At 40.4% G+C, this 27,219-nt stretch overlaps 2 protein-coding genes across 2 annotated transcripts in view; one reads left to right on the top strand and one right to left on the bottom strand.

Annotated features, from left to right (window-relative positions):
• Window positions 1–8,678, bottom strand: part of Pop1 (POP1 homolog, ribonuclease P/MRP subunit) — a 33,422-nt gene extending 24,744 nt beyond the window's left edge. Inside the window, exons 1-3 of the mRNA XM_005381847.2 lie at window positions 8,546–8,678; window positions 3,361–3,504; window positions 1,324–1,491 (exon numbers count right to left, since the gene is read on the bottom strand). Of these exons, the coding sequence (XP_005381904.1) occupies window positions 1,324–1,491; window positions 3,361–3,504; window positions 8,546–8,648 (415 nt within the window). The 5' untranslated portion in view covers window positions 8,649–8,678. The remainder of the gene's footprint in view (window positions 1–1,323; window positions 1,492–3,360; window positions 3,505–8,545) is intronic.
• A 44-nt stretch (window positions 8,679–8,722) lies between these two features.
• Hrsp12 (heat-responsive protein 12) lies at window positions 8,723–21,109 on the top strand. Its single transcript, XM_005381848.2, has 6 exons — window positions 8,723–8,886; window positions 14,729–14,834; window positions 16,669–16,723; window positions 17,362–17,430; window positions 18,882–18,937; window positions 20,534–21,109. The coding sequence occupies exons 1-6, from the start codon at window positions 8,822–8,824 to the stop codon at window positions 20,594–20,596; spliced, it is 414 nt and encodes a 137-aa protein (XP_005381905.1). The 5' UTR covers window positions 8,723–8,821; the 3' UTR covers window positions 20,597–21,109.
• Window positions 21,110–27,219: the final 6,110 nt, after the last annotated feature.

The following is a 27,219-nucleotide window of genomic DNA, read 5'->3' as shown; positions in this document are numbered from 1 at the left end:
CGTGAATTTTCTACTCAGTTTTACTTTTCCTATTCAGTTTTACTTTTCTAACCCACAAAAAAGCTAAAAACAACTCTGTAAGGAGGTTTTAAAAACAGGGATCTCCATACAGTATACAGAGTCTGTAAAAAATATATATATATACACACTTCAGGAAAAGAAAAACTTGCATAAATATTTTAATACTCCTGATACAACACCTGTAGACTTTCATCTACAAGGGACCCTAAAACATGTCATGTATCACGGAAAATCCACTACACTGCAGCCCTTAGAGAAGAAACTGAAAGTTCATGCGCGCAGCAATCTCAATGGACATTGTGACTAAGGTCACCTAACCAGCAGTTTTTCATACTAATAAATATCTGGACGCTAATAGCTACCACTCTGAGTACATCTTTTTTTTTTTTTTTTTTTGGTTTTTCTCCGGTACCGGGAACCAAACTCACGACCTTGCGCTTGCCAAGCAGGCGCTTTGCCACTGAGCTAAATCCCCAGCCCCTCTGAGTACATCTTATAGAGGGCAAAGGTAACCTGTATTAATCTTATGATGTCTCAATAAATTAAGTATTAAAATATTTATGCAAGGGTTTCTTTTCCTGAAATGTGTATACATTTTTTGGAGGATTCTATATATATGTGAAATAAGCCTTTTGTAAGTGCAATAATTATACAGAAAAAATGTTTAACTATAGTTTTAACTCCAAAGATTTGTTGCTTAATATTCCTGATTTTTCCAAACATGTAACTAATATTTTTGGTTCTCTTTATTGAAAAACACATTCTTTTTTAAGTAGTAAACAGAGTGCCAGCGAAATGTAAGTGTATCTGTCCATGGCCTGGAGAGGCCAGAAGGTATCTGCAAAGGGTGTGCGGGAATGTTAAGGTTTACATGGCAGAGGAGATACAGGTGAGGCAGGGGCGATGGAGAAGAGTCTGGAAGGACCTGGTGAGAGGCTTTTAAACAAAGGTCTTGGTTGCAAGTACAGTGTGTTAAATCTGCTTCCGTCTGTGGAGAATGCCACATTCATGCGTGTGGGTGGAACGTTAGAGGGATGGGATGGGAGTTCACAGTGAAGTTCACAAATAAAGACTTACAAGACAGACAACACAAGGGAGAGAAACTGCCAAAGGAAGAGGGTCAGGCCTAAGGAGGTTATAGCCAAAGTCCAGGCTGGGGTGAGAGGGCCCAAGCAGACAGAATAGAGGAGCGAGGCAAGGGACGCAGCACGACCGATGCTGCAAAGGGTAATTTATATCTGGCTGCACTAAAAACAGAGCACACGCAACACAATCAGACTGCGTTCCCTCGCCCATACCAACCGGTTATATACTTGGGAATCTCCTGAGAAGTCCCATCGGGACCTGCTTTCCAGCCTCCCTTTTTTTTAAACATGAGTTTGGAGGAAGACTGTTCGCTCGTATCAGGCTCAGGCAGTGAATGCGGCGTCACCTTGGTTTGCCGCCGTCGTGAAGTTCCAGAATGAGGTTCTAATGCATTTTCAAAAAGAAAACAAAAAGAAGCAAGTCACCCTCACCAGATTATCCTTACCAGAGATTAGGATTATACTGCATGGATTGCAATATTATGTTTTTAATCTCACAACAACCCTTAAGGTGACTATTACTATTATCTCTTTCATAAGAGGAAGGATCTCAAATAGGGAGCTGAAATACCTTGCCTCAGGTCACAGAGCTAATCATGACAGTATGACATATAAAGAACCCTGGCTACAATAGATACACGGAAAATGTCTGTACTGCATACTTACAGTCAACATGCAATTGTTGCTAGGCTCCTTGCTATGGTCTGAATGTTCACGTCCCCCCAAATTCACATGTTGAAATTCCAGCCACCAAGGTGGTGGGAGTAAGAGGTGGGGGCCACTGGTAGGTGCTAATGTATTGGGAACAAAGCCCTCATGCATGAGATAGATGTCCTTTATAAAGGAGGCTCCAGAGAGACCCCTCACCAACCCACCACGCAAGGACAGGGCAAGTAGTATCCGTGAAGCAGACACTGAATCTGCTGCGTGAACTTGGACTGCTTCACCTCCAGAACTGTGAAAAATATGCTTATTATTGAGAAGCTACCTTGTGTGGCAGGTTGTTATAGCAACCTGAATAACACGCTCTTAAATATGACAATACACGTGATTTTGTGTACTCAGTCTTATCCTAATTGGCACTTTCAGAAGATACTTTTAAGGAAGGAATAAAAAGCAAAGTCTCTGCACAAATCTCTTAAGTTCAAGATACCATCAGATACTTGTCTGTGAACAGAGGAAAGGTCAGCAGGGAATTTTAGTGTCTCTCCTTGTTTCCACACGGTGTGAATTATAAAACCACTATAATGCTGAAATGTTACAAATTTTGTCATTGTAAGGGTTAAATAAGAACTCATAGCATGTCATCGTAGCCCTCAACTTACTGGATAGAATCTAGATCTTATGCATTTAAATCTCAAACTATTTAGGCAGACCCAATACATACTGTTCCTCAAAGCAGGCCACATGCTTTTGCTGCCTTCCCAAATTGGAATTTTTCTACTGCTGTCCCAGTGAACCCCTGATCACCTTCCTATCACCTTACAAGGTTCTAAAATCAGCACGCATGTTAAATGAAGATAAGATGGCCATACAGTATATTTTTCCTAAGGAACACAGAAATATAACTAGTAACAAATGCTAAGGTAGAAATAAGAGATATCAGCTCCAAAACATGCATAGTAACACAATATAGTTGTGTTCTACAGAGTGACAGTGAACACTAAATTGGTAGTGAACTCTCTGCTCCTAGGGGTGGGTGGGTGGATGTGTATGTGCTTGTGTGTGTGTGTGTGTGTGTGTGTGTGTGTGTGTGTCACAGAAAGTTGAAATCCTAAAAACGTATCCTGGTAGATTCCATCTCCTTTAGTTTACAAAAGAGAAAATAAACTTCAAGCACCAAGTGAGTTGCATGAGCCACCCCACAGCTAAGATTCAAGCCCCAGGCAGAGCCAGAGCTTCCTGTACCACCCAGCACTGCCCTTCTGCTGTCTCTACCTCTGGCCTTGTCCGCACAACCTCCGAAATAAGACGGCACCTGCCACTTACACACGATGTAACGCAGACTTTCTCCTGCTCTGTGCGTCTCCAGAAATGACCTCCAAATCTCCTTTGAGAGTTGATTTGGGGGTCACAAATAAACTTTAGCCAGTAGGCAAATTCACAAATACATAATTTGAGACTAATAAATAGCGGGCTCTATTTGTTAATTTGGCTCATTTACTACTTGTATGACAACTACTGTCAAAAGGCACTGCCAAAAGCAATGATTTAATATGATAAATGAAAGTGCAGACCATGGTGTGCATCTTACCTTGTTGTTGAGCTTGGAAAGGCTTCCCCCCTCCATTATAGTGCTTTCCACTTCTATCAGCCACAAAGCCCGAGGATAAGGTCACATTCGTGGGCTGGTTTCTCATTTTCTTAGCATGTTTTCTTTCTTTTGCGTTAGACATTTCTGGAAAGGAAGTAACAAATTTAATACAGGGAGAGCTGACCCCCATTCAGTAATAGTACATTTAACACATATTTATCCAACTCAGACTTTGATCCTTTCACATAATAAATCTTCATGACACCAAAGGAAATTTCAAGGTTATAAATGGTATTAACACCCAAAACCCTTTTAAATAGAAAAAATGAAATTTATTGATGGAGGAGTTCCTACGGAACATTCCAGTTTGTGTTGCCAAATAATTAAGTCATATACAAATGTTGACACTGCAAAAAGTCTGTTGGAAGAATTAAAAAGGAAGTGAGATTAGATCACCATGCATAAAAAATTAGTTAAAACATTTTATCATGATTCCTAGGTGAAATAAGAACCACCTGAATCTACGTCACGTACAACACAATTCCAAGTTTAACATAAATTACTGATGCTTTCATTTCTACTACTGCAATGACAGGCTCTATGATTAATTTACAATACAACAGATGGTTTTGAAGTAAAAAAGGATAAAGAGTAAACCCCAGTAGAGCCTCCTAGATTTACTCACTAATTCTCAAACTCAACACCCCTCCCTTTCTCAGTGATTCAGTTTAAAACATTTGTTTTCTATTTTAAAATGAAATTCATTAATAACATAAGCTATTAAGAGACACACTTTGATCAAAAGGCACCCCATAATATATGCCTTAACTGTAAGAAAAGGACTAAAAAATAATTTTAATAAAACAACATGCAACTATTTCACCACTATTGTACTAGATGACCTTTAAACATAGAGATTTTCAATCCAGAGGATAATCACATCAATGCAAACGTGGGTACAAGCACTGGCACAATCCATAAAGCTGGAGAAGGGTCCTGGAAGCCCCTATCCCAAGCAACAGACATTAACTCATTATTGAGTATAGGGAAGCCTGCAAGGTCTGCATAGACACTAGAAAGTAGGGAAATTCAGTGCAGTATTTACCAAGATGTTCTTAACATGTCAGGATTTAATACTACTCTCTACTTCTGCCTACACATAAAATTACCATGTAGGCAACAGGTACAAAGGCAACGCCATACAGGGGTTTATACTTCGTGCCTCAAGGAAATGTGACAATGACACTGGTGACAGTTTTCCAAGCGGGTTGTTATGATTTAGATCTAAAGCATTCCCCCAAAAGATTATGTGCTCAAAGGATGGGACTTGGGAAGGCAATGGGATCATGAGATGATAATTTGATGGCATTACTGAGAGGTGATGGGCAGAAGACAGGACCTAGATGAAGGGAGCAGATCATGGAGCCATGACCACCACCAAGGTCCCCAGCCCCTTCCTCTCTGGCTCTTTTCCTCTTTCTCTACTTCCCTGGCTGCCATGGGGAAAGGAGCTTTCCTCCTCCATGATATTCTTGCTTCACCCTAGTCTAAAACCAATGCAGCCAGATGGTCATGGATTGAAACCTCTGAAACCGCAAGCCAAAGTAAGTCTTTCCTCCTCTAAGTTGTTTTTTTCAGGTATTTGGTCACTGAGATAAAAGTTAGCACAATGGTAAACATTCCTTGGAAAAGTGTCTCCCCCCGAAAAGGTACAAACTTGCTTTGATTTATTGCATTGCAGCAAATTTCAGTGTATACTAAAACTCTGAAACCAATGCTTTTATACAAACCAAATTTAGGTACTAAACCACTATGGGCTCTTCTGTACATGCAGGATATCTAACATTCCTGGCCTCTCACCAGTAAATGCCACAGTGGTTGGCTGGCAATCATTATGCCAACCAAACACTGTACAAACTTCCATCCACATCAGGATTGCACATTCCCATAGTCACTAAACTTAAGCACCCACCATTCACTTACTATACCTTCTTTTCCAATGTAACATCGCATCCAAAATTAAGAGTTGCTAGTGTGGTAGTATTTAAGAGCTTTTCTTTTGGAGTTAGAAAAGACCTGAATTCAATCATCTTTCTCAACACTTTTTAGTTAAATAATCGTAGGAAATTATTTTCCCTGTTTGAGCCTCAAACTGTTCTTCTATGAGTGGGAATAATCACAAAGCTGTGAGAATTAAGTAAACACTATGTACATATTTACAAGGCTTTGGCCAGGCATGGTGGTACATGCCTGTAACCCCAGCACTTGGAGACTGAGGCAGGAGGATCACTGTGAGTTCAAGTCCAGCCTGACATAAATAGGGGGACCCTGACTCCAAAAAACAAAGCTTTAAAAATTAGGTTTAGGCTTCACAAAATGCATATATATATAGATACATAGATATAAAACTTCATATATTTATACATTATATGTTATATAAAATGTTATATATTTAAAACATATATGTATATATCTAGCATAGGGTTGTACAAACTAAATGCTCAGTTTAAATTAGCTATTAGTCTTAAATAATAAGTAACAGGAATTTGTGTCATTTCATAGTGTTACTCCACTGTGCTTTTTTACCTCAATGAAAGACAACTAAAACTGTATCCAAAAACATTTTTCTTTTTTTTTTGTTTTTGTTTTTTTTCTCCGATACCAGGAATCAAACTCACGACCTTATGCTTGCCAGGCAGGCACTGTACAGCTGAGCTAAATCCCCAGCCCCCTCAAAAACATTTTTCACATTGAATATGTAGAAAGTGAGTGGAGTTCTGCAAAACTAGTTAGCTAGTGAAGCACATGCATGATTCTGACCAACCTGCAGAAAAACCATTCAAAATATTTTACAAGCAACTTAATCTGCCTACTCTTATGTACTTGCACCAGAGGAGGACTACCCTAGGATCCCTGGCTATGCTCAGGGTTAGAATGGGCCAAAGGCAGGCTGGGGATGGGGGATTAAAGTACCCCTGGGATGTCACATCTCTATCTTTGGTTCCAGACTAAATGATGAGGAGCCTCAAAGCTAGGCTGGGATGACACGCCTGTTGTCATCCCAGCATTCTGAAAGGCTGAGGCAGTAGGATCACAGTTTGAGCTTAGTTTAGTGACTAAGCCAGATGCGGTCTCAAAATAAATAAATTTTAAAAGGGTGGGATGTAGCCCACCACCAACATCCTGGGTTCAATGCCCTGTACCAGGAGAGAAGAAAAGAAAATGAGGAAACAACTAGTAGTGATCCAACAGCAGAAAGAATAACTATAGAATGCATCTGTATGAAGTCTAAAGATGTAGCTTAAAACTGCTCCTAGGAGAAATTTTAACTCTTAATATACAAGTCACTTAATATATAGTTTGCGTCTGTTTTCCTGTTCATTTAGTCAAAAGTTAGAGTACTAAATATATCACAAACTTTATAAATATGTTTTCCCCAAATCTTCAAGTAAAATGGACATGTCATATTTTCTCACATAGCTTATTATCCTCTGACCAGATATATTCCTTGGTATTGTGGACTCCAGCTTAACAACCTGGGAACAAACCACAGATATCTCTACCTTCGTCCAGATCTAAAAATTTGCTGATTCAGACTTGATAGAACATCTGCTGTTTAAAAAAAATCATACAGTGAATTATTTTATAAATTAAAATATCTTCTAATTATCCAATTTATTTTTTTTAATCAATTTTAAATAGCTTTTGAGTACTTACCATGCACCTAACAATTTAGGGGCTTCTGTAATATCACAGAGGTATAGGATATAGCCTGTTTGCTTAAGAGTCAATCTTATCAGCTAACAATGAGCATGTTACGTGCCAGGCACTGTTCTACATGCTTTATGCACTAAATTCTCACAATACTACTGAGGGAGGTACTGGGGTCTATTCCCATTTTATACATAAAGAAACTGAAGCATACAGCAGTTATATAACTCATCCAAGGCCACTAAGCTTCTTGTGATTGTTCTGGGATTCAAATGTGGCAGTCTGGCTCTATTCGCCATTTTTGTTGTTTTGTTTCGTTTTTTGGAGACAGAGTCTTGCTATGTAGGTCAGGCTGGCCTTCAACTCACTATGTAGTCCAGGCTGGCCTCAAATACTGAGATCCTCCCGCCTCGGCCTCCTCAGTGCTGGAAATTGAAAATAAAATCATACATGAAAAAATACTATATTTTGGAGTATAGCAAACCAGGAAGCTCAGCAAGAGAAAAAATGAATCAGCAGGAAAAGTCAGTATAAAAATAAGATTTCAATTGTCTGGAATTTGGGTGGAAAGGGAAGAAAGTATTTTGGGAACCTACTGTATAAGCAGGGATGAGGACTCTGGATGACTAAAGAGGGATGACAGAACAGAAGAGGATGAAACAAAACAGGCTAAAGGAGGCCAGACTAAAAGGACTTTTGTTCCAGGTTAGAGCCCTAAACCCGAAAAAGATCTAAATTCTACAAGTTCTTCAGCCAGAACTAAAAAATAAAAGTTTTAGCATTTCAAAGAAAAAAATGAGAAGCAATCAAAGGGATTCTCATAGTACATTCTGGAAGCAGGGAGGACAAGGATCTTTTTTCCTCACTGTATCCCCGGTACACAGCTGACTGCCACGCACAACGTAGGGGCTCAATATTTGCTGAATGCAACCACGCACGCTTAAATGCAGAAGTGGTGCGGGCCTACAATGCACATACTAACAGGATAAGAAATACTCAGCCCTCCTGACACAGCACGACCTGCCCAGAGACATCTCTGGACTATTATGTGGATGAAGATCACACGTTCCTTTTGAAGGCAGATCTCAGTCCTAAGGCTCGGGCCGCGATCCAAGGCGACCTCGCAAAGCGGTAGGAGCCCTCCAGGGCCAGAACGTGGGAGGGGCGGGAAGGCGGACAACGCCCCAGCCTCCGCGCGGTCCCTCGAAGGACCCATCGTGTTCCCTTCGGGTGGCAGAAGGGCGCAAGCCTCTTCCCAGGACGGCTTCCGCCCTGCAGGGCAAGGAGGCGAAATGACAGACCCGGGGGCCCAACCGCGGGAGACCGAAGAAGGTTCGGGACCGGGAAGAGCGGCCTCGGGCGCAGGCAGCAAGAACCAAAGGTCAGCAATCTGAGACACTAAGCACTGGGCCGCCCCACGCAGGGGCTCCTCGGACTCGCGGACCCTGGGGGGAACCAGCGCCTCACGACTTACTTGCCAGACGTTCTCGGAGCTCCCCGGGTGAGAATGACAAGATTCCGTGACACTCCCTCCCAGGTAGAGGCGACCGGCGCGGCCAGGGAGCGAGATGACGCATGCGCAGCCCAGGCCGCCGCGTCCACGTGGCTCGGAGTCGCTCGCCGACTACAGTTCCCAGAATGCCTAGTGGTGGGCGGAGCCACACCGGGCTGCTGGGTCAGCGAGGTAAAACAAGATCCCGGCGGGAGCTAGTACTTTTCACTGAAGGACCGCGCGAGACGAGGATAAGCTATGACGTCCCTGATCAAAAAGGTGATCAACTCGGCGAAAGCCCCCAAGGCCATTGGGGCTTACAGGTAATGTGGCTGTGGGAGCACAGAAAAACCCCAGGCGTGCGGGGTAGAATTGGGAACCCGAGGGGACCGGGAGCTCGTGCTCCGAGGACTTCGCTCCCTCCGGGGCTGCGTGGCTTCCCGCCTGCCAGAAAGCTTTCTCTGTTTAGACGTGGTCTGAGCCGGGTTTTTGTTCAGGATTTTTTGTTGTTGTTGTTTGTTTCCGGGTGGTTTTTTTGGTGTTGGGTTTTGTTTTTTTTTTTTAACACCCTGGGGAGTTTATTGGTGACAGCTTTGTTAACAGCTTTATTCACAAACCGTAGAATTCACACCTTCAACGTAGACAATTCAAGGGGCTTGAGTGTACTCAAAGTATATGGCTATCACCGCTTTCTAATCTCAGGACATGTGCATCACCCCAAAGAGAAATTCCGTATCCATCAGTATCCCCTCCCTGCCCTCACCTTCCGACCCAAAAACCCTGAAGCTATGATCCACCTCGATGAATTCATCTGTTCTAGGTATTTTCTAAAATAGAATCCTTTCCGTCTTTTACTTAGCACAGGATTTGGTCTAACCCCCTCAATTTAAAGGGTAAAATCCCATCAACAGATGTGGTTGTGTCTTAGAGATGCAGCCGAGTTCTTTTCCCAGAAGTGTCTAGCAAATCCCTGCGAATCTACCCAGCCCTTGGCTTTTACAACACGTATAGAGAGGTGTGATATTTATGAATTTATTGGCCATACTTATTTGCCACAAATAAATCAGACGTAACTAATAACCAAGTTCATTTTCTAAGATTGTCCTATATACTCTAGCTAAATGTAATGAGCATGAAATATTGCTAAGCAGGAAATAACATAATCATATCCCTTTTAAGAAAAGAAGTTAGGGCGGGGGATATAGCTCAGCGGCACAAGCACCTGCCTGGCAAGTGCAAAGTGTTGAGTTCGATTCTCCGTACCAAAAAAAAAGAATTTAGTAATAATTTGAGGGGCTGGGGATATAGCTCAGTGGCATAAGTGCCTGCCTGGCAAGCGCGAGGTCATGAGTTCAATCCCCGGTGCTGCAAAAAAATAAATAAATAATAATAATAATAATAATAATAATTTGAATAACTATTTGGAGAACAGAGTGAAATAGGGAATATTAAGACTATTACAATGTACGTAAAAATCAGTAATCTTTTATCCTTGTTTCCTAATCCCTCTCCTTAATCACATAGTGATAGCATTTAGAATAATTTTTTACTTCATTTTTTCAATTTTAATTTTACAGTTATTACATGTTTTCAGTACATAATGATTACATTCATCATGGGGAGTTGGTACATAAACATAACACATCTTAATTGTTTTTTCTTTTCTTTTCTTTTTTTGTTCTTGTTTTTTGAGCCAAGGTCTCATCATGTAATCCAGGCTGGCTTTGAATTTGCAAGGATCCTCCTGTCTCAGCCTCCCAAGTGCTGGGATTACAGGCATGTGCCACCACTCCAGGCCATTAATTCTTTTATTGATCTCCTACCTCTCCCCTCCCTTTTTTAGTTCAAAGCAAAAGTGACCCATAAAAAAAAAATCTGTGACACTTCCTCCTGACAACTGCTAAAAGAGCATAGGTCTCTCTTGACCTATTTAAAAATACTCTTGTATTTTTAAAAATACTCTCCTTTGCTCAAGAGAGAAAACATTAATATCCTGGTTGACCTTGAGGTAGGTCAGCTTCTTGGTAAAGCAAAGCAAGCAGAACAGAGGGGCACTGTCTTGGTGTGAGCCAGCATAATGAAAGCTGTGGATCTGTTTCAGAGTGCAAGAGTTTGCAGAATATTGTATCCAAAGGACGCAGAACACAAGTTCCAGATATGGTCCTTATTTTCACTAGTTTCTGTTGAAGAAAACCACTTGTGCACTTAACCTGGTAAAGTTCACTGGATATGTTTTAAGAACTTCTTGGAAACAAGAGTTTTTGTCTTGGAGTTTGTAGTAAGAATATTTTTCTAAAATCCTGGAACCTCTCCAGAAAGAATTGAAATGGGTTGAGTGAATTTAAATGTGTCACCAGCCCCTGGCATTAGGATGGAGGTGGTGTTGTCACTAATTACGTAGTCATCTCAGCACACTGCAGGGTATTCATTCAAGGACAGGGCCTTGAGAGATTCCAGCATCTCAGTGCTATTGAATTGCTTCCCACTTTGTAGCACACCAGCCAGTAAATACGGTGGCATAGACTGTGACATTGTGATTATCAGAATGCTATTTAAAATGTTATTCCCTTTGATCTGGAAGTAGAACAATTCACTTTTGAGTCTTCTGGAACCTGACAACTTGTCTATGGATAATAGGATTCTTATGCTGAGGAAGTAGTATCATGTATCCACTTATTATGTGAATAGACCTCTTTAAATCACTGAGAGATAACTCACACAACTCAGAGGGTCTCAGAGTTCCAGTGGTTTCTTTTGATTCTCAAAAATAAGTGGGTTTTTATTATCATTATAAAGTTTTTGATAAATGACAATACATGAGTTTAAACTCCATTTCAAACGTCAGAAGAGAGGACAGTTGATAATGTTAGCCAGTGATAACAGCGGAAATATGCAGGACAGGTGATAGTGTTAACTAATGGTAGTGTTCAACCTGAGAAAAAGTTACTGATTACCCTATCCCAATAATTATTTGTTTGAGGACCAAGGTGAAAGCCAGATAGTGGAGAATTCTCAGGCCCGAGGGAAAGGCTTCATTACTTGCTCAGGGGAAATGTGTGTGTAATGCTTTTCAATGTAGTTTTATTTATAATACTAAAATACTGGAAGCAAAGGTGACTAGTAAATAAAGTACATTCATATAATGGAATGCTGTGTAGCTGCCTTTTTTTTAATTTTAAAAATAAAAGGAAGAAAACATTAACACACAACATTTTACAAAACACCAAAAGAACAATTCAGACAATACGGAGTTACAAACAAAGTGGTAAGAAATTAACAATGCTTGTTGTATTACATATTGATATCTTCAAAGTGGTTTCTTTTGAAAACAGATAGAGACATGCAGTATTGATCAACCAAGGACTCACTGACAGTTTCTTTCAGCAAAGAAATAGAAGACAGTAGAACAGCCATGTTAACTATCCTGTATATACATACATACAAAATTTCTCCTTCGAATGAGGTAATCTGAGCAACTTTGTTGAAGATAACAATATGTAATATAACAACCATGGTTCCTATCACCTTCTTTTGAAATTCTGTATCTTTTTATTGTTTTTGTGTTTTTTTGTTTTTGTCTTGGTTATTGGTATTTTATTTTCTCTTTAAAGTAAAAAAATGAATGAGAAATGCTACATGTAGTCATGGAAGATTTTTGTGATTTATCACTGAGTGAAAAAGGAAATGTAAAAGTATAATATACCATATTTTATGTCAAACAAGGAAGAAATATATGTGTGCATGAAGAAATGTATGTGTGCATGTCAGTTTATATGTGCATGAAGTAAAGAATACAGCAATAGGAACAAAATCGGGATGCCTGTAATCCCAGCACTTGGGAGACTGAGGCAGGAGGATCGCCTTGAGTTCAAGGCCAGCCTAGTGAGATCTTGTCTCAAAAAACCAAAAATAAAAGAGGAACGATCACTATCTATAGGGGCTAGGCACAAACAAAGAGAGAGACTTTTCACTGCTGTTCTTCATACATTTTGTGGTTTTTTGGATCTTGTGAAAATGTGGTTGAGAAGACCAGGGCAAACTTCATGACATAAAAGGAGAAAGTTTGGGTCACAGGTCATAGGTCAGGGATAGAACACTTGTCCACCCCGAGCGTGAGACCCTGGGTTTGATTCCAGCACTGCAAAAGAAGGAGGAGAAGGAAGGAGGAGAAGGAGAAGAGACAAGATTATTAAGTTAAGAGTATCTTAAATAAGCATACAAATGGTAAAATAAATACTAAGATTTCTCTCTTCAGTTTCAAAAAACAGGCAGCTTCTTTGTTCTGAAACTAACACATTTGCTAGAAAAGGGTGAACTGTTTGGCATTGCTTTGGGGTATCAGCATAGTTTGGGGTTTTCCCTATGACTTTATCCTAATCCCGAAATTCAGCAACCTCACTATAAAAGTAAGCCCTTGGCAGTAATGTGGCGTACCATCAAACGTGCGTCCTAAGTTACTCCGTAGCAAGCAATGACTGGGCATGTCTGAGAATTTCTTATTTGGGAACTGCTCCTGGCACTTTTTTGTTTCACAGCTTTATTGAGGAATACGTTACTTATAAAAAAAAAAATCCATTTTGCGCATAGAATTCCATGAATTTTGGTAACTGTAGCGTTGCTCGTCTGCTACCACAGCCAACTTTGCAGAGCATTCCCCTCACTTCCGGCACATTTCCTCCCTAGCCATCTGTATCCGTTCCCCACCCGGCTTAGGCAACTACGGGTACTCAGCTTCCCGCTGCCATGGTTTGTCTTTTCTACCATTTCATATAAATGAAATCAAACACTATATATTCTTTAGTTGGATCTATCAAGGGTTTGTTCATTTACTTTTCTGGGTATCATGAACCCTGACATTCTAAGCATTTATGTGACGTCTTTGGATACCTGTTTTCATTTTTCTTGGGGATGACAGCAGCTTTCTAGAAAGAAACTCCTGAGCTGTGCATTGGGTGTATATTTAAATTTTTAAGGATCTGCCGCAGCATTTTCCAAAACGGCTGTGCAGTCTTGCATTCCTACCAATGTTGGGGACCACTACAAAGTGGCTCCGAGCAGGATTTAATATTAACCAATTGGCTTTCCATGTTTACTTGTGAGTTGTCTGAAGGCCACAGCTGAGGATGTCTGGCTCCAACCCCAATTAACTACAAGGAGACTGCAGCTGCAGGCATCTCGTGCTGTGAAGGCCTTCCTGGAGATTACATAGTTCTCCTAAATTACCATAATTTATGACTCGGAAAAGTCCTGCCCAGATTTCTTGAGTATCCTCCTCCTTTGTAAACAAAATAAATATGGGCGCCCAGAGAAGTCCTGGACTAACTCAGAGCATACTGAAACTGTAAGGGAGTTAGTCCCTCCCGGGGCCCTAAAATCATTGCTTTTGTCTGCATTTATTTAAGCCTTCATGGTCCACTCGCTTGGGAGATTGCAGGCCTGATCATCTGCAATAACTTAGGGTTATTTAACCCGGTTTTTTATACACCAACAGTGTGTGAAAACTGCGTTGCTCCACATCTCAGCCAGTGCTCGATTCCATCGCTCGTGTGTGTGCTAGCTTATGGTTTGGATTTGCAGATGTGTAGTGACCAACAGCGTTGAATATCTTTACTCCCTAGTTCATTGTTTATCCTCTTTTGTAAAGTATCTCTTCAAATCGTTTGCCTATTTTTCATAAGATTGTTTTTCAATATTGGATCATAAGCATTTTTCATTTATTCGGTAGATAAGTCCTTTATTACTACATTTTGCAAATATCTTTCTCCCAGTCCATGGGTTATCTTTTCATGTTCTTAAAGATATTTGTTAAAGAAACTGTCAATGAGTCTTTGGTTGACCAGTATTGCATGTCTATATCTGTTTTCATGAGAAGCCACTTTGAAGATATCAATATGTAATACAACCACCGTTGTTAATTCCCTACCACTTTGTTTGGAACTCTGTATTGTCTGTATTGTGCTTGTGATATGTTGTAAAATGTTGTATGTCTGTTAATGTTTCCCTCCTTTTATCCTTAAAATAAAAAAAAAGAAAAAAAAAAGATATTTGTTGATAAAAAGCTTTTAATTATATTAAAGTCTAATTTATCTTTTTTAATTCTACAGTTTGTGCTTTTTAGCATTGAGTGTTGTAGTTATATATACACTGACTTTCTGTTTGTTGCAGTCAAGCTGTGTTAGTGGACAGGACCATTTACATTTCAGGACAGGTCGGCTTGGACCCTTCAAGTGGACAGCTTGTGCCAGGAGGGATAGTAGAAGAAACCAAACAAGTAAGCCACTGTCCACATTTGAAGTTTCCTTTTCTACTTCTTTTTAATATTGATGAGTGTTAAGAATCCACAGACTGATTTCTTAGTAGAGATTTCATGCTTTTTGAACCTAAGCATGGTGACGCATGCCTATAATCCCAGTACCTAGGAGGCTGAGGTAGGCGGATCACTGCAAGTTCATAGCCAGCCTAAACTACAAAGTGAAACCCTGTCTCAAAAACAAAAACAAAAAAGCTTTTTAAGCCACTCATTGATTTAAAACAGTTCTTGATTAAAGAACTGCAGCTAGAAGTTTAGTGAATCTTTTAACTAAACATCAATATTCCCACCTTGCTGCCACTAAGGTGCCTTTAAACCTGAATTATCAAAATCAAATAACATGTTGCCACTTTCATGTGGATTGGGAAATATTCTTTGCAAGGCCATTGACCTCGCTTACCCAGCTCACCCCCAAAAAGTTACCACCATGGAAGTAAAAGGTCAGTATTTCGTCAGTAAGAGAAAAATATCAAAGGTTACACATAGCATGTTCCTTTAAAAAAAAGTATTACATAATTCTAATCAAATAATAGAATTAAATTGTAATTTAATGCATTGATTGGGCTGTTTATAATACCCAACAATAAAAAATAAATGTCCATCTATAAAGAACTGGTTGAGCCTGGCATGCTAGCACATGCCTATAATCCCAGCACTTGGGAGGCTGAAGCAGGAGGATTGTTGCAAGTTCAAAACCAGCTTGGGCTACAAAGTGAGCTCAAGGCCATCCTGAACTACATAGTGCGATGCTGTCTCAAAAAGACAAAAAAAAGTACTAGTTGAATAAATTATGCTAGATCTATATAACTAAATTCATATGGAAAGATTACATGCTAAAACAAGCATTCAGGACAGTGCGTACCTTACGCTAGCGCGTGTGCATGTTTGTGTGTGAAAAATATGTACACTTGCACTGGTAAGCGGATTGAATGTCTCTAGAAGAATATGTAAGACACTAGAAGCTAGTTACCACGGGAGAATGGGAGTCCAACGGTGGGAGATAGCATCTTGCTATTTATGCTGATGCTTTTGAAGTTTTTGCCTTATCCATGTAGCACTTACTTAAAATATTCATCAGTTTTAAGCATGCAAAACTATAATCAGGGCTGGGCGTGGTTGCACACGCCTGTAATCCCAGCACTCGGGAGGGTGAGGCAGGAGGATCGCTGTGAGTTCAAAGCCAGCCTGGGCTACAAAGTGAGCTCAAGGCCAGCCTGAACTGCATAGCGAGACCTTATCTCAAAAAGACCAAAAAAAAAAAAAAAAAAAAAAAAAAATCCTATAATCAAATGTTATATTATTGTCAGTAAAGAAGAGAAGAAGAATGAATTGAAAATAATAAGTTGAAGATAAGGCTAAAATGTGATGTTCTTCCAGAGGCCAGAGTTGTCCAACATAGACAGATTCACTAATATTTTCAGAAAATGGAAAAAAGAACCCTTTCACATCAATTATTGCTTTAAAAGAAAATGTGTTTTAATGCTTACCCGTCATTCTTATCTTTGAAGAATTACAGAGTTGGAATCCTGGAAATTATTTCTGCTTCAATTCCATGGATATGGACTGGAAACGATGTATTTTAGCACTTTGTTCCAGTCTTGTCCCTCAGAACAGGAGTCTTTTCACAGAAAGATGCATTCCACTAGAGGAAAACCAAGAAACCTGTGATTTGCTGGTGTGTTCTAAAAGAGTAGGAGAGTTTTTATGTCATGTGAGCCATAAAGAGGTATTAGAAAGATGAGTAGCCGCACTTAATGTGACACCAGTGCCTTAGACCTTTCTGCCTTGGTCCCAGGCTCTCACCAACATAGGCGAAATTTTGAAAGCAGCAGACTGCACCTTCAGCAATGGTGAGCAGCTGGGTTTTACTTCACTGTTAATTTCTGTCTGATATTTCCTTGTTTAGTTTTCTTTTGTGTTGTTTGTTTGTTTGGGGGGTTTTTTGTTGTTTTGTTTGAACCAGGGACTAAACTCAGGGCTTTCACCCTGAGCTATATTCTTAACTCTTTTTTTTTTTTTTTTAGTTTTTATTTTGAGAGAGGGCCTTGCTGAGTTGTTAAATTGCCCAGGCTGCATTTGAGCTTCCCACCCTCCTACTAAGCCTTGCGTAGTGCTTGGGTTGCAGCCACAGCTTGCAGTGATATGTCATGCCATATTTGTGTTAAATTTCAAAGTTGTTTTAAACTGGTGGGGGTGCACACCTGTAATCCCAGCACTCAGGAGGCTGAGGCAGGAGGATTGCCATGACTTCATTGCTAGCCTGGGCAACACAGTGAGTTCAAGGCCAGTCTGATCTACAGTTCAATACCTATCTCAAAAACAAAACAAAACAAAACAAAAGTTGTTTTAATGTTTGGGGACACAGCACTATTGCATTTTACTTCTTCAGTCCCATTTTAATCAAGACAGAGAAATATATATGTACTGTTTCTCTGTGTTTTTAATCAGACAAATAGCTAAGCCTAATGACAGTGTGCTTATCTTCTAGTGGTGAAAGCAACCATCTTGCTGACTGATATAAAGGATTTTGGTACTGTCAATGAAATCTACAAGCAGTGTAAGTAATCTGACTTTGTTACTACTTACTGTGTTAAAGAAAAATGAATTTGTTAACATAAATAAGTGTCCCTTATCAATTCATAGTGATAGGAGATGCTTAATAAAATAGCATCTGTCCTAAAAGAATCAATACTTTGATTAGAAACATACAATATAACCCATGGGCCAGCGATATAGCTCAATGGGACAGCACTTACCTGGCAAGCATGAGGTCGTGAGTTCAATTCCTGGTAAAACACACACAAAAAACTGATACACTATGTAAACCAGGAATAAGATCTAAGATATTTCTGTTGCATTTCTAAGATAGTATCCAAAAATCTTACAGATCCATTTGCCCAGAGCCTAATTGTGTTACACCTGCCTTTGGCTTTGGAAGCCTCCTCAAAGTTATTTATGGACACATGTTGTGTTTACTTATTTTTTCTGGGAAGCTAAGACATTTAGAAAAGTACTAAGAATTATATGAATTATATGGCTAAGTGTTTGAGCAAATCAGTGTGAGTTGCTTCTCTGAAATGTTGCATATATCTAAGAACTGAATAGCCATGCAGCACTCACTAGACTCTTTTTTTTTTTAAGGAAAGAGACATTTATTAAATCCAGGGAAAACCTTTATATGTTCAATAAAGGAGTATGAGAGCATACTGAATGCCCGGTGTAACTGCATTCATGTAGGCACAATAATGTAAACAACACGGGCCCAATGAAAGTTATAAAATGACTGCACTGGGAAGGACGGTGAGCAGACCTGAAAAAACAAAGGAGCACTGTAAGTGCTGAAAGAAAGTGAGAACAGGAGAATCAGAGGACAGAGGAAGAGGAACAGGGCTGTCTGTGGGATGCATGGAAGACAGTGGGCGCCTGTGTTTATAACAAGCCTGGTAGAAGTGGTTTACTTTGCAAACTAGGCACATGTATCAATTTGATAAAAAGAAAGAAACATGGCAGGTGAGAGATTAGGAACTGTCCCTTACAGGCATCAGAGAAATGGGCCCACAGTTGAGGGAGAGGTGGCTTCCAGTGATAGACTTTCGTGGAAGACTTCGTTCTGGTTTAGTTTAGTTTTGATGGAAGCCAGTACAGCGTGGAAATGAATGATGCAGCAGAGGGGGCTCTCTGGTCTGGGTGCTAGAGGGGCCTTAGGCAGGAGCAGGGCCGCCCGTCCTCGCTGCGAAGGCCGAGGAGCCTCCACAGACTGGGCCTGCCAGGGATGATGGTGCTATTCTCTTTTCCCTTCTCCCTCCCCCTTCCTTGTTCCCCTTCTCATTTGAACATTTTCTTCCATGTCCCAATATCTGTTATACATGTTGGACCTCATTTAAACTTTTGGTTTCTCACACCAGAGAAACAATGAGTATTTGAACGTGGGACTCACTGTTCTCTTGATTGTGCAATAACACTTCAATACATTATCTGGAAACTAAAATGAAATTCTTTTAAATTCAGATTTCAAGGGTAGTTTTCCTGCTCGAGCTGCTTACCAGGTCGCTGCTTTGCCCATAGTAAGTACATTTGAAAATGACTTATATACAGAATTTTACATTTCTGCACTGTGTTCCGAATACACCAAACTAAGCATTGTAAGGGAAATTTAAAAGTAAAAGAAAGGATATAATTCCTGTGTTCTTGGTTTTTTTGAGATAACATCTTGTTTTATAGCCCGACTGGCCTGAAATTCAAGATCCTCCTGCCTCAGCCTCCTGTGTGCTAGGATTGCAGTCACCACACCTGGCTTGCTTCCCAGGAATTTAAAGGCTAATATTTCATACATATTCAAATATTTCATATGTGGAAAAAAATGAAGAAACCTCATTTCTACAAACTGTGATCCATTCAGAGTTGGTAGCACGCATCTATAATCCCAGCACTTGGGAGGCTGAGGCAGGAGGATTGCCATGAGTTTGGCCAGCCTGGGCTACATAGTGAGACCCTGTCTCAAAAAAACAAAAACAAAACAAACTGTGAGCCAAAATAAACTTTTCTTCCTTTAAAAAAAAATTAAACCTTGTAAATCAAGAGTATTTAAAGGGGAGAGAAATTCCTGGGTGCGATGGCATATAGCTGTAAACCTAACACTTGGGAGGCTGAGGCAGGAGACTCACCATGAGTTTGAGGCCAGCCTGGGCTACATATTGAGTTCAGGGACACCTTGAACTACACAGCAAGACCCTGTCTCAAAAAAAAAAAATTTGTGTGTGTGAGAAAAAGTACTAGAGCAGCTGTGTTGTTTTAAAGTTACTCAGCGGGCTATAAATTTGAGACAGGATTTCCAGTTTTGCATAAAAATTTCGCTTAGTTGTTTAAGGTCTAAGGAATGTAGACCTTCCACTGGAAAAGTGCTCTCAAACCAGTGCATACGTATTGCTCACCACCCTAGTCTTGGTCTTCTGCACGGGTGGCTCTTTCCTGTCCCTCTGAGCCACACAGCAGTACAAGTAGAAGTCAGGCAAGAAGTTGCTCTCAGCTGACTTCTCCTTGTAATTTTCCACTAAAAATATGTCTCCCAAGAGTGGCATTTTTATTAATTAGTTGTTATGTGGAATGACCATTATCATCAAACGTACTAAAATGTTGGGTTTAGTAAAAAGAACTCTGAACTTGGACATGGGTTTTTGGTTGTTTTTTGTTTGTTATTTGCTTTTTCAGACAGGGTCTCAATACATAATTCAGGTTGGTCTTGAACTCACTATGTAACCCAGACTGGCCTTACACTAGCCGCAATCCTCCTGCCTCAGCCTCCTGAGTGCTAGGTTACAGCTGTGTGCCGTCACACTCGGCACCAAGACATGGGTTTAACCCTCTGCTATTTACATCTGTGACCACTTATTGGCCTGCCTCAGCTTCGGCTCATCATTTGATGAATTGGGAGCCCTGATGTCTAAGAGGGCTGCTGTGAGCATCGAGTGAGCTAAGCTATATGAGCCCGGCAGATAGCCTGGCCTGTTAGAGGTTCCTAGTGAATATCCCTTCCCCTCTTTCTTTGAGAAGTGTAATGCTAAAAGTATTACGTTGCTGTTAGTTGCCTGTTTGGGGCAGGTTTTACTGAGCTCTCTTAATTGGTTCAGAATTATGGAATCTGGTGTCTCCTTCCCTCACAGGGAGCCCGCGTGGAGATCGAAGCAGTGGCTGTCAAAGGGCCTCTCACAGAAGCCTCACTCTGAGCAGGCACAGGGCCTTCTGCCTGGGAGTTTCCGTCGTGCCTTCAGATCTGTAGCTTAATTTTTTTTTTTTAAGTATCTTAATTCTTACAACCCATGTTGGAAAGAACAAGTGTGACTAAAACAACCAGTGTTACGGCCGTTCCACCTCAGAGGGGATTTGTCACGCGTGGAAGGCTGGATAATGGGTCCAGTTGCTGTTGCGTGAATTACACTTCCGCGCACTCACCCTGCGCGGGGCGGGAGGAGCGCTCTGCCGTCCTGAGTGAAGGGGAACGCGCCTTCGGGGAGAGGAGTCGTCCTGGGAAATGCTACGGAGCGCACCTAATGCAATTAAATCCTACTAATTCAGCGAGGTGGCCTCTGTAGTTCTCATGTTAGACAGATGATTATGCCTTTGTTTGAGTAAAATTAAATCTTTCACACTTGGGTGGTAGAGCTAAAGGAGAAAAAATGGACCAAAATTTTATGCAGATGATATTTTTCTAATGGAAATAAAATAGACGTGCACATTTCCCTTGGTGTGTTTTTGTTCACTTAGTTTTTAACAGTTTACACGAGGCAGCATTACCGGATAAAAAGGGAAGGAACCATGCAGTTAAATCTCTGTTTTACTTCTCAAAGTTTATTTCTGACTTCTTACATTTTACACTGTTGTTTTTGGAGTATTTAGAACCATTTTTGTGTTTACATTTATAATTATTCAGTGTTTGTTGAAGTCTTTCTTGTTTGCTTCTTTTCTTTTCGTTTTAGAGATGGAGACAGCATTTCGCTGTGTTGCCCAGGTTGGCCTCAAAATTCCCAGGCTGCAACTGTCGCCCTGCCTCAGCCTCCTTAGTGGTTGGGATTCCAGGAGTGCCTTTGCCCCTAGCTCTTTAAAGTATTTCAGTAGTTTTAGTCAGCTAACCCTTATACAATAAATCTCAGTACAGAATTAAAGAGATTAAAAAAGAACGTCCCCCCCTTCCTCTCCATTCCACTAACCTCCCCAAAGAAACAAACCACTGCTAGGTTTAATACGTGAATTTTTGCTTTGTTTTGTTTATTTACATAAATGGAACTTTATATATTATTTTGAAGGTATTTCCAATATATATATCTGTATATCTATATATAGATATATGTGTAGAGAGAGATCTCATTTTTAAGACCCGGAGTTGCTGGGCGTGGTAGCGCACACCTGTAATCCCAGCACTCGGGAGGCTGAGGCAGGAGGATCCTTGTGAGTTTGAGACCAGCCTGGACTACAAAGTGAGCTCAAGGCAAGCTTGAACTGCATAGTGAGACCCGAACAAATAAAAAATTGTAAAAAACCACTGTGGAGTTTTCTTTTGTGTGGATATTCAGTGTTTTCAGAATTATATTACAATAGCAGGGCATGGTAGCACATGCTTGTAATCCTAGCACTTGGGAGGCTGAGGCAGGAGGATTGCCACAAGTTTGAGGCCAGCCTGGCTTATATAGTGAGTTTGAGGCCAACCTGAACTACGTAAGGAGACCCTTTCTCAAAAGAAATAAACAAAAACTTACATTCCAACAGTGCTACCATGACACTCTCACACATACACCTAACAGAGAATTCTGTGCTGGACTGTGAAGAGCAGCTGCAGAAAAAGCATGGAGAGTGGAGATTACTCCTGAGGTAAGGAAGATTATGCTTATGAAATCGGTGGAGGGTGGGCCTCCCTGAGATCACAGTGAAGTTAAAAATGTTGGTTGAGATTTATTGAACTTTTTTTTTTAACCTGTAGTAAATGTCCTCATATGGTAAACCAGAATGATTTTATAATGGAGAATCCACTCTGTGTTCCAACCTGGTCAGTATATGTTTATACATCTAAACATGCATGTTTATATTAGGTATTCTATACATTCTTAAATTCAGGCTGGTAATAGCCAGGCGTGGTGGCACCTGCCTGTAATCCCAGCACTCTGGAGGCTGAGGCAGGAGGATCACCTTGAGTTTGAGGCCAGCCTGTGCTACTTAGTGAGTTCAAAGCTCCCCTGAACTACAAAGCAAGACCCTGTCTCAAAAAAAAAGAAAATTTAAAAAAATTTCAGGCTGGTAATATTTTATTTAGAATATTTACTCTTACATTCATCTGGGAGATTGGCTTTTCTCTTGTAGAAGAGTTTATGGCTGTAAATATCTGTCCTTGAGTGCTTGAGAGAGTTGAGCTGGACTTGGGGGTAGTGGTTTGGTTTTTACTGTACTGGGGACTAAACCCAGGGCTTTCATACTGAGTTACATCTCCAGTCCTCCCCTCTTTTTTTTGAGACAGGGGCTTACTAAATTTCTCAGGCTGGATTTGAACTTGTGATCCTCTTGCCTCAGCCTCCCAGAGTTCTGGGATTACAGACATTCACCACCATGCCCAGCTTGGGCTGGGTATTTGCGGGGAGGGAAATGTTTAAACCATTCAAATTTCAGGAACATTCAGATTTTCTGGACATTCAGATTTTCTAGGACAATCACTAGATACTGATAAATGTGAAATCCTTCCTGTTGGCCTTTCAAGCATGTTTACAGGTAGAACAATCTCTTTGAAATGTGAGATACCTAAAAAAAAGTCACCCACATTTCCTTGCTGTTGTATTCCTTCCCTTTGACAGAGTATGTAAAGTTTGCTTTTTTTTCTCAAAGGCCACGTGGATCATAAATTTTACATGTTTCTATAACAACAGTTCAGAGAAACACACCAAGTATCTTAGTTACGTTACTCACTGCTGAGACAAAATACCTGCCACCCAACATTAAAAGAGGAAAGCTTTATTTCAGCTCACAGTTTGTAGAAGCTTCAGACCATAGCTGGCTGGCTCCAAGGCAGGGCGGCATGGCAGAGGAGAAGCAGTTCATGGTGTGGCAGGCAGCAAGCAGCAGCAGCAGCGAATCTCCCTTTTTCTTTTATCCCATCAAGGCTGCAATCGCTTTGGGTGATATTACCCACACCCAGGGTGGGGCTTGTTTTCACTAAATCCATTCAGCCACCCCTAGAAGTATGCTAATTCCTATCAGTGGACTAATTTAGTACACACACCTTTAATCTACTCACATACCCTAGATCTAGCCACTTCCAAAAAGCCCCACCTATGACTGCATGAGGCTTTGGGGGGGTGGGGAGGGTGGACATTTAAATACCATAACACCAAAATAGGCTTTCAAACTTTATTAGTCCTAATAATATTTATCAATCAAAATTACAAATCTTGAACCAATAGTAGAAAACAATTTTATAAAAACTTTGGCCATAATTCCCCCTATAGCCAGTTAGATTTAGTTATAAGGAAACTACCATAATTATACATATATGAGAATAGAAAACATTCGTCAGCAACAAGTATTTCCAGAATGCCAAGTTTGTATGAGGCCTTGCAGATACTAAGCTGCCTTTCCTGCCCTCCGAAGGGCTTACAGTCTTCTCACTTCTCCCATTTGTTCAGCAATAGTAAATTATTAAAAAATCATTCTTAAGTGAACTGTCCCTCTATCATAAGTCATAAATCGTAACCAGCTAAGTGCTAATACATAAGGCACGGTTGCTTCTGCGGCAGCACTAACCAGTATTCCCAAATCCAGCAAGGATCTCTGGTACCTTCTCTCTGACCTGTATCTCCAATGGCTTCCAGTGAGGGAAACCCAGGAGTGCTGTGCTCAGACCCTCAAAAGACTAAACATTCCACTAATCCTTATGTTTTGGCTAAGTTATTATTACAAGTTTTACAGCTTAAAAAAAAAATCCCTCATATCAACATGCTAACAGTGATGATTTTTTGATTGAGTTATGATTCCATCTTTTAAATTTATATTTTCTGAAGTTTCTAAGATGAACATGCATTTGTTACTAACAAAAAAAATTATTTTAATAAATTTTCCCTTGCAGTTATTATCTAAATAGCCACTCTGTGTCCCATGTAAGGACCTAGACAAAAACAATGCTATTTTTACCAAAGTTTTCTGAGGCAGGAAAACCACCAAGTTCAAACCCAACCTAGGCATCTTAGGGACTTACCAAGATCCTGTCACAAAATAAAAATAAAAACACAAAATGTAGCTCAGTGCAAAGGGCCTCGGGTTCAATCTTTAGCATCTTAAAAAATAGTTTTTTTTATTAACTGTGATCTCCAGGAAACCTGAAAGTAATCCATGCGGATTCACTGAATAACAACTAGCTGAAATCTACTAACCTGTCCTCCCACTGACCTGACAGGGGTGGTTGGAAAGGTTACCTATGGGCCTGGAACTTGTAGTGAGGAGCTGGGAGTACCAGCAGTATTTATAAGATGGGGTGCTGGTGATCCCTAACAAATCACGCCACGGGCCAAAAGAGCACAAACGTAAACCCTAGGAGCGTTATTCGACCATGGCCATCCAAGTCCCCTGATGAGAAATGTGGAAAAAACATTTTCCTTTTTCCAACTCTTGATTCAAAGGCAAGTATGAAACAGAATCTTTGTTAAAGGTGATATGGGTGTTTGCTCAAAAGCTGTGAGGCTTCCTAGGAGTTCTTACTCCAAAATCTAAAGGCGAAAAAGCAGCAAAATCACAGGTCAGCCCCAAACTTCTATACTGTGGGTTTCCCAGGGGAGAGGATAATTCCAGCCAAGCGTGTTGGGATCTAACCTGGGTATTTCCTAGATTTGCGTCTGGCAAAATGTCCATTCCCTACAGGAGGTGCTAGTTAGGAAATCACTGGTTCATCAATTCCCTCCTAATTAGGTACAGAAAATAATCATTATCTCAGTCAGACATAAAGTGGGTTAAAGTGGCCATACTTTTTATGTAAAAGAGTTTTTTAAAAGTTCTATAAATGTCTCGGTAGCCACACAAAAGGCTAAATACAGTATAGAAAGTACCAAAATGTATACAAATTTCTAGCCTTTGGAGATTTCAGTCATTAATGGAAAATAATGAGATTAATAAACAATTTGGAAATGTTTGGGTTTTTTGGTTTTTTGAGATTAAAGTCTCAATATGTAGTTCAGTCTGGCCTTGAACTCGCTGTATAGCCCAGGCTGGCCTCAACCTTGCGGCAATCCTCCTGCCTTAGCTCCTGAGTGCTGGGATTACAGGCATGTACCACCATACCCCCTGGTTTGGTTTGGTTTCATTTTGAGACAGGGTCTCACTATCTAGTTCGGGCTGGCCTGGAACTCGAGGCAATCCACCTCCATCAGCCTACTGTGTGCTGAGACTACAAGTGTGTGCCACCATGCTGGAAGTTTTTTATATTGGAAATAGAGAGTGCTTTTTGAGAAAGAGTTCTTTTAAGAATGAGTCTGTACACTGGTGCCTGCCTGGCAAGCGCAAGATCCTGAGTTCAATTCCAGGTACAAAAAAAAAAAAAAAAAAGAATGAGTTTGTAATGATTGATACATTGTGTGCACTTGGGAAGTTTAGAAGTTTAACTAGCAAATCAGCAGGGGGCCAGTGTTGTGACTTTGTAAACATCCTCACCCTGTGCAAGAGGAAGGCAGGGAGATGGTGTGAGTGCTACATGCACCCTGCGGGTGGTAGCCTGCTTATAGTATAAGGGAGGAAAAGAGGCTTGCTCTTGCCCTTTTGAGCCTGTTGCTTTTGTTTCTTCTGCTGCCTTGAACTGTTGCCCCTGGGCCATGCACCCTGCCTTGGAGCCATCTGACTAGGGACTGAACCCTCCACAAACTGTGAGACTTTAACTTTGGGTGTCAGGTATTTTGTCCCACCAATGAGAAAACAGTAACCAAGACAGAGTTCTAAATAGATCTCTTTAACATATGTCAGAGATTATTTTAAAACAAGATATGCCACCCATGAGAGAGCGGGCCTTTATGCATCTTAATTGAAGTAATCCTATTTCAGTGCGCGGTATAAAGGACAATTTCACTAACGGGGGTGAACATTCATATTATATACAAAGCTCTAATGTATCTTTTTTCAACTTTTCTTTTTAATTGACCAAAAAAACTAGATATTGGTGAAGCACAATAGGATATACTGATGTTTGCGTACATTCTGAAATGATTAAATCAAACTAATTAATATATCCATCAGTCACATACTTGTCTGCCTAGATGTTTTCTACTTCCTAGATGCTTACATAAAAATTCCTTCTGGTCAGGGAAAAACCTTTGGATTGAAAAAAATGTATCTCAGGCTGAGGATGTAGCTCAGTGGTAGAGCACTTGCCTAGTATGTACAGGCCCTATGTTCAATCCCAAGCACTACAAAAAAAAGAAAAAGAAAAGTACCTCAAAAAATAAGTTACAGGCCCGGCATGGTGGTGCACACCTATAATCCCAGCACTCGGGAGGCTGAGGCAGAAGGATTGTTGTGAGTTCGAGTCCAACCTGGGCTTACAAAGTGAACTCAAAGCCAGCCTGAACTGCATAGTGAGACCCCGTCTCAAAAAGACAAAAAAAAAAGTAAGTTACAGTATATCAGTTCTTGATAGTGACCTAAAAATACCACTATTGTTTGTAATTACACCAAACACAAAGCTATTCACCGAGTTTGAGCAGTCTTGACATAAAAGTGGACTTTCCTCAATTTCCCAGATAGGGTTGGATCAGTGTCACATAAATTCATGTTTTAAATGTATTATTTTCTAGTGGACCCTTGGTATTATTCATTGATCGATCCAACAAAT

This window comes from Chinchilla lanigera, unplaced genomic scaffold (assembly GCF_000276665.1).
Source record: "Chinchilla lanigera isolate Chin_1 unplaced genomic scaffold, ChiLan1.0 scaffold00016, whole genome shotgun sequence".
Lineage (NCBI taxonomy): Eukaryota > Metazoa > Chordata > Mammalia > Rodentia > Chinchillidae > Chinchilla > Chinchilla lanigera.
Note: the sequence above shows the minus strand (reverse complement) of the source record. Positions and strands in the feature narration are given on the sequence as shown.

Bases quoted from the DNA above. Each gene is read 5' to 3' on its own strand.
- Hrsp12 (XM_005381848.2), top strand. From the start codon at position 8,822: ATGACGTCCCTGATCAAAAAGGTGATCAACTCGGCGAAAGCCCCCAAG. The intron at 8,887-14,728 runs GTAATGTGGCTG...TGTTTGTTGCAG, and splicing joins AAGGCCATTGGGGCTTACAG to TCAAGCTGTGTTAGTGGACA. The intron at 16,724-17,361 runs GTGAGCAGCTGG...CTTATCTTCTAG, and splicing joins AGACTGCACCTTCAGCAATG to TGGTGAAAGCAACCATCTTG.